The sequence below is a fragment of the Anopheles merus genome, chromosome 2L, assembly GCF_017562075.2.
Source record: "Anopheles merus strain MAF chromosome 2L, AmerM5.1, whole genome shotgun sequence".
NCBI classification, from domain to species: domain Eukaryota; kingdom Metazoa; phylum Arthropoda; class Insecta; order Diptera; family Culicidae; genus Anopheles; species Anopheles merus.
Genome location: NC_054083.1, coordinates 5,611,153 through 5,619,261, shown reverse-complemented (window position 1 = coordinate 5,619,261; position 8,109 = coordinate 5,611,153). Strand labels below are relative to the sequence as shown.

Below are 8,109 nucleotides of genomic sequence, written 5' to 3'. Positions count from 1 at the left end.
CAAAAAAGAAGAAGAAGAAGAAGAAGAAGAAGAAGAGAAACGAGGGTTTCATTTGACAGAATTTCTAGGAAATTCACTACTCTACAATCTCTTTTAAATATTAGCATAACCTATTTAAAATTGAATATCACCTTTCAAAATTGTTCGTTATTGAGGATTGAAGGAACACTAAAAAATAATGGAAAAGTCGCATTAAAAGACTGAAGAGGAGAGGGGGGTGGGGAGAGTTCAGAAGGTAGGAGTTTGTATAGTACTAGAGTGAGAACAGTTAGGAAAGGTCACGCGATACCCGTTATAGGAGATTTTGCTGTTCTCCAAACGAAACCGCGAAATAATAAGCGAGCAAACATTAATGAAGGAAAGTAAAGGGAAGCAAGAAGGCGGGAGGTCGTGGAGCGATACTGCCGACAGCCCGGCCCTACGCATGTCATTGCCACGTAATGGAACAATATTCGTTTGCCAAACAAACTGCAGGCGATGCGCTAGAAAAGGACAGACATAGCAGTGCCGGTGTGAGAAAACAACAAAGTAGAATCGCGCCCTGCAAAGATGGCGACGTTTGGGTGATGAAACTAAAATACAGCCGCCGCTGCGCGTCTACTGGCAAATCGATCTTAAAGCTGATTAAAGTTGTGACGTGTTCCTCCGCCCCGCCACCATTCCGCACCGTTCTTGGACTTGTGCGCTGTGTTGTTCCTGTTTGCGCTCCCACTGCGGGCAACGTAGAGCGAGCCATGCGTGAAGGATGTAGATAATGCGATGGATGCGGGTGAGAGAAGACGTATATGATTAAATTTGCGTATTGCGTATTGGAGGAATGCGTGTGGAAGGAAGGGCGAGATGCCTGTTTATATTTGGCATTCATCCCGCCTGCTATCCGGTTGTTGTCTTATTAGTTCGTGTCCCTGAATTTTTTTTACATCGAACACAGTATTATTTTTTTACACTGTTTTGCACCATTTTCACCTAAATAAAATGTGAAATCGGTGAGGTTACTTTATTACGGATTCGTGCGCTCTTGCTCACACACCAGTAGCTCGCTCGTTAGACATGATTACGGCCCGTAAAATTCGTAAACTTGGTATGTGGGATGTATTTTTTTAGTTTTCTGTTATTTTTTTAACTTGATACATGCAGTAAAAATTATAAGCCAATGAGAGATGAGTGGAGGCAATAATGGTTCAGCGCTTCATAATTGAATATAGAACAGTATTCGTATTTTGTGGCCGGATGTGGAGATATTATTTATTTTGAGCGAAATTTAGTTTTTGGCCACATTTTTATGCTCTGAGGAATTGTGTGTGCATATTCGTAGTATTATTCATTTCCCCACAGAAAACGTGTCTCAGAGGTAACATCTTATGCTGTTACACTTCTTTTCATAGCATATTCGTGCGATTTTTTTCCCCCAACTGCGATATTGTGCGCTCGGCAGCATTGGTATGGGTGCAGCCGCTCGGGTCTATGTTTTATTATGTAGCATAACATCAGCCATTTCGCATTGTCGACGTTTACGCTGCACAGCGTAGAAGTGTACTCTTTATTTAGTCAGTGTTTTTGGACGATATATCATCGCAGAAACTTCATTTGCTTAATTTTGGAGCATCAATATAGTCCTGACAATGAAATAAATTGTGAACACACGGTAAGTGAGCAAATTACAAGGGTAGAAATTGAACATTTCAACCGTGGAACATCAGCCGCAGAAACGTCGACGAATCGAAGCGACCTGACACCAACACAGCTAACGTGATCACAGTGTGAAGAATAGCGTGCATGCGAGGAACGAACGTTGCGATAGTGTATGTATGTGTATATATATATATATATATATATATATGTGTGTGTGTGTGTGTGTGTGTGTGTCATGTTGCTGAAGGTGTGGGTTCGTGACGAAGTTGGAAGAAAAGCGGTTTGACGTACGCATATGGGACGCATAGAGATAGGAACTGTTACGTTTTTTCTCCGTTTGAGAGGTTTCAGACGATTTCAAGCAGCGTTCACCATAGCTTGCTGTGAGTGGCAGCAGAAAACGCGATGGATCGCGTTTTTTCATAGGCAGGAGAATATGATCTGCACACATAGCAATTGCGAACGCGAGCTTAGGAAGAGGATTTCAGAATTGTGTACGTGCGCTGGCTTATTCGACACGTTAGTTGGTAGTAGTGTGGTGTATTCGAAACGAAGCTCGTGTGGGTAATGTGCTTGCGAGAGAGAGAGTGCGGCCAAGTGTGTTTCACGGGAAAAGAAAATGGCCGCTGTCGCGTGTGCAGCACCAGTTCTGTAGTGCTCCTGCATAAATCGTTCAATTCCGAGCGGTAAAGAGTTTTTTCGAGTGTCCATCTGTGCTCTTCCGGTGTCCTTAAGGATTTAGAATAACTGAACGGTGGCATATTGGCTCGAGCGAAGCTAACAACGGTGGTATAGACGAAATTGTAGAATCCCACCATCATCATATTCATTCGCCGTCATCGTACCCGTGCGTATTGGTGGTCGTCGTGGTCATTTAGACGTCGAGGTTGTCGTCATGGTGTGGTGCAAACCATCGTGTGCCAGAAACTGTCCCAATTGTTCAGGTTGAAATCAGGCTGCCACTAATAGGAAACTGTGGTGTATTGCGAAAAGGGGAGGCAAAGGTTGTGTTGGAATGAATCCAGATCACGGGATTTACTGCATGGCCGCGATATTTCAAATCCACCGAGGCCTGTTGGTTTGGGCCGTAGTTACGACGAAGTGCGGATGAGGTGAGGTAGACGATGGTACCAGATCCATCCAGATGGTGTGGCAACGTTCACAACGTCGATTGGAAAATGTAACCATGTGCTCGATCCGAAAAATATGGGCGTTACACCTGAGATATGTAGTGTTAACTTTCCTGGAATGGAAAATTCATTTTGTTCTGTTTTTGCTGCAAGTTCTTAAATCAAATGCGCGTCTGTGCTCGTGAGATTGACATTAATCGATAGTAGTTAGCCCTATAATGAGCTCCATAAAGAAATCAAAAGCTTATAGAGCTGGTGCTACGTATTTATGTGATTTGTGAATGTGTGCGTGCGTGCGTGCGTGCGTGCGCGCGCGCGCGTGTGTGTGTGTGTGTGTTTGTGTGTGACTGCTTTTTTTTATTTTCAATTTCAAGGCTACTAAAGTCAGCGACTTCAGTGATGCGATATCGAGATTGAGATATCGAGATTTTGAAATTGCGTGAATGTTCATGAAATGCAGCGTTTTTAGCTCGATGCATTACGGAGTAGGAAAAAATCGATAACAAATCTACTGGATTCCCAAACATCGCTTCTATTATACAAAGCGAGCAATATTTCTAAAAAGTGTGATACATTTCAATTGTTGATCCCTGTGTGCTTTAGGGATTGTGTTCTGGTTAGAGCAGAATTAAATCATTCTTAAAGAGGCTATACATGATTTCAGTTCCTACGCTTGTTTTCCCTGTTTTCTAGGCGAACAAGGCATTCTAGATGTATGTAGGATGGCAGGTTAAGCATTGGACGACCGAGCAAACGACATCAGCCCTTTTTTTCCAACATAACATGGTTTGGGTATATTAAACCATGTCTTTTTTGCTTTTAGTCTTGCCTTTAATAAGTGTTGTTCACTGTAGTGAATGTGCACATGCTGAAAATGACGTACATGTACCTATTTGTTGTGGGAATTACCAGCACTGATGTACTTTTTTTTTATTGATTATTCTGCCCAAGGGTTGTGGGGAAGCCCTACGTTACACTATTTCTTATATGATTCTCCCTGGTTGACATTTCAACCAAAGAACCCGTGGCTCCGTCAACTATCACGCCGCTCATGCAGGGTGTGTCACATTTTCCAAGCAATATTTTCTAATCATTGCTCTTCCCTAGCTTACTCATCGTGCAAGGCAAAGGGCCTCGTTCATGAAATCGGTTCTCTCCCTTACTCTTTCTTGGCAGAGTTCTCTTTCTGTAATCTGGCTCTTGTCCCGGGGTCTCGCATGATATGATGCTTTTATACATTTTCTTCACCAACCAGTTAACCCGACACAAAAGTGTGAATAATTGTACCTATATAACTGAAACAGCAAGAATCTTTCCATTTTGCCTGCCTTACGATCTAACAAGTGAGATTCGCTTTTTATACCGTAGTGATGTTTGAATTTGGTGCTTAGTTGTTTACTGGCGAAAATATGCGCCTTCTTTGCGCTGCAGTTGTAGCTGATGTTTAGATTTGTCAAAAACCAGGACAATGGGTTTAATAACAGCGGAAGACGGTTGCAGAGAAACGAATTGAATTTGGTACAAGTATATGCCAGCAAACATGTTGTTGCGCGATAGGCATGTACTAATGCAATTTAACTGACATACCGTAAGCATGGTGTAAAAGTAAAAATGTTTCTTTTACTTTCAGTGATGTATAAATTTTATGAAAAATCCCAGTAACATTTTGTTCCATTCGAATTCATGAATAAGGTTAATCGTCCTAATAGTTTGAAATATGAGTGTAAATGTGTGTTTTTAGGTTATTTCTGGTATTACGGAGAGTTTAAATATAAATCGGCGAATGTGAGTTTTGTGTTAGGCTCCCTAACTAAGTTTAAGTGAATTTTTGAAAAAGTGATTGTGTGCGTGAGCAAATTTGCGTTCTATAATGACCGGAAATTTGCGAGAGTAAAGAAAATGCAAAATAAATTATATAAGTGTGTCACTATCAAAAGAAGCGTTCTAATTCAGCTAATTCCCAATGCAGTGTAGTTTGGAATGGAGCGAAATGTTAACAACGCATACTAGTGTACTGTTCTACTAAAAGATGTATGCTGAGTGAGCAGAAAGCAAGGAAGCAACCTCACTGTGTACAGTGCATCGTTGAATACAGCAAGCAAAGTAGCCAAAGGAAGAAAAAAAAGTGGATAAAAATAAGGTGGTTCGGGCAGAAAACAGCATAAGCATTGTGTTTCCTTCACTCGCATTAGTGATTGTGTACGGGTGCACACGCACACACATACGCACCATCATCATACGCATCCTAAGGAAGAAAGGGGAAGGTGAAGGATCACAGCGTGCTGTATAGTGCTGTGAGCAAAGGGAAATCGTCGCTTTTTCACGTTCTCCTGATCCTTTCCCCACAGTTTGCCGATAGGTCTTCAGGTTCTGTCTTGAAAGCAGAATCTAGTATTGTGTGTCTTGTGTGTTTGTATCACGGTAAAGCCTGTATAAAAGTGTGTGCGTGTGTGGGTGTGTGTGGTTTTCTCTAGAAGTTAATGTGCATGTGCTGTGTCAGGTGCAGTAATTTTGCGAGCGAGATCGAAAAGATGCGCTGAAGATATTTTATCGGCATGAAATGGAAGCAGCCACCATTCGTTCAATGCAGCAGGTCGGGCCAACCGGACAGCGGACCGACTCTGGCCCTTCACCTCAACCGACGCCGCCTGGAATGTCGTATCAGCAGCGCGTCCAAACTGCGACCGCTGCTCAAATTCATCGGTAAGGAAATTGACATGTCGTATCTAGCCCGGAAAGGGATAGATACTTTCCGCTTATGTTTTTATTACTTTGTGAGTACACAGTGTACCTACAAGAAAGAAGCAGTTCAAAGCTTTCTAAAGAAAGTCTTGAAACGCATATGGCGCAGCTAAGATAAACCTAGAATGTTGACGTATATAATATTTAATTCATACATTTTTGACGTTACTAACTCCTGCTAAAAGGTTCAATTGACCGTAAAGTGTAATATCAATCATGTAATTAAATCAATAATCAGTATGGCAATCAAGTTGGAATGGTTCTTCGATAGCAAGGCTCAGAATGACAATCTGAGAGTAAAGGTGCGTAGTGGTCTATTGCAGTAATCTCCAACCTTTTGATGATCACGGACTACTTGGTTTTGATACATTTGCCGCGGCCCACATATATTGAGGGCATATATTTTGTAGACTAATTTCAAAGCGTTTTGATAAATTATGTTTTAATCTTATTCCATACATACAGTAGATAATTCGATCTTGATTGTGGGAAAAAAATTGCACAATATGTATTGTAACTAGCTTATCTTCTTAAATAAATAATTATTTCGCCGATCACGTCTGTCAACGCTACGGACCAAAGGTCAGCGATCACTGGTCTAATGAATTCGCTAATTCAATGAATGGATCCGATTTTTTGTGTTACATTTGTCCTACTTAACAATTTGCTTTTAGTTTCTTCCAACATTAAACATGAAAACCGTGATGTTTCTATTAACTGGAAATTCACAAATCAACAAATAGCTGGCACGTCAAAATATGGGTAGAGTTTATGATTTTAGTTGGTTTATTATCATCCTTTTAAATCGTATGCCAGTTTATAGGACTCTAATTGTTTATCATATACTTTTCTGTATATTTTAACGTAGCATGTTGCAAACAAAAATTTAATGAATGGGACTTCTTATTTACCTATTTCCTGAAATACTATAAGTCAGCGGTCGGCAAACTTTTGAGGCAAAAGGCCAAATTAAGTAAATGATCGAGTGCCGCGGGCCAGGAGAAGACGGAATTTTTATCATTGCGCTTAAATCATTACATTTTAAACGTTAAGAAACCTTTTAGGTATTATTGTTGTTTTTCTGTAATTATATCATCCAAGCATGGTTTAAAATTGATGACACCTACTTTAAAAACTAATCGTAATCTTAATTTATTTGAGAATCGGCAATAGATGGCCAAAAATGATATCAATCCAAAAAATAACAAAAAAGGATCAATATCGCTTATTGAAGACCTCATCCTTCCACGCCGCAAAAATTTTGCGGATATTCCGGGGATGATACAAAAATCGTAACGGTTAAAAAACTATCGAAGCAAACGTGAAGTCAGAAATTATTACAATGCTTTTTGGACAAGTCATGCCATGTCAGATAAATTGATAATTGATTCCTGGTGCAAAAGCACTTTGACAATCGTTGAACTCGTAAACAGCAACAGTGTGAAATTGTCGTTCTCGTTAAAACAACATAGGGTTTTTTAAATGTCCGCTTTTGCTTTCAAATGCGATCGAAAATATCCCTCAAATAGTTTGAAGAGAAATCAACTCATTGTGTGAAATTAAGAAGAACGAATAAAGCAAAAAAAAATATTGCGTGAACATGTATGGAGCTATTTTACTATATTTAAAACATTGTATTGCATGTATTGCGTTGGCGAAAGTCAAATGCTCCCCCATCGCAAAGTCGCATGCAAAACTTTAAATAAATTTATTGTAACAGGGCTTTAGTATATCTTATCAATATAAATTTTCGTATGCGATTTCCTTCATCCCGAATGTCTTATTGTCGTGTTGAAACAAAGTTAAAGTTACATAACGGTTGCATTAACAAAATTGACAAATTCATAGGTTTATCAAGGGGTTATTTTCACCTGCTCTAACAAAACGTTATTTGCACTTTGAATAGTAGTATCCCATGAGACAATAGACAACGTCTATCACCTCACCTTGACACCTCTACCAGTCGAACCAATCATGGCCAAATAAGGGAACTAACCTACTTAAAAGTGTGCGCGAACAACGAATGAAACTCCGTAGCGTCTTAAATTGACTCAGTGCAGAAGTTTGTCGTCGCATAAGAACGTTTCGGCGTTTTAGTCGCCAACATTTTGGCACTATTAGGCAACAATCAAAGTATCGAAAGAAAGCAAAGGTTCATTTTTGAGGTTCCAAAAGAAGCTAAAAATGAAGACATAGACCACTGCGAAGACCACTTGTACAGTGGCTACATTACTGCGTTATCTGGGCCGGGGGATCGATGCAACCCGCCAAACAGAGAAATAGTACTTGAGAAACATGAAAACAAATATCAGGAAGCAGAAATCGCGTCCACTGGCTTCGCAGCGGCAAACAATGACGCCAAACCCCAATGCGTTCATTTTAGGTTAATTTTGGCAGAATTTCGACATGGCACCCTAATCCACAAGCTGGTACAACAACCGTCTCATGTATTCTATCGATTTTTTCTGGACCAGCATAATGCAAAAGCTGACAGAAAATCGTCTATCATGGCGAACATTTCGGATAACTAACGAAAGGCAACTCGCAAAGTCTTAGATTTATTTGTGCAAGTAAGCTTAAATAATTACCTTTCAAATGATGTTCG

At 40.2% G+C, this 8,109-nt stretch overlaps 1 protein-coding gene across 1 annotated transcript in view; it reads left to right on the top strand.

Annotated features, from left to right (window-relative positions):
- The first annotated feature begins 4,392 nt into the window (after positions 1–4,392).
- LOC121591424 overlaps positions 4,393–8,109 on the top strand; it is a 61,983-nt gene continuing 58,266 nt past the window's right edge. Inside the window, exon 1 of the mRNA XM_041911892.1 lies at positions 4,393–5,465. Coding sequence (XP_041767826.1) covers positions 5,323–5,465 — 143 coding nt within the window. The 5' untranslated portion in view covers positions 4,393–5,322. The remainder of the gene's footprint in view (positions 5,466–8,109) is intronic.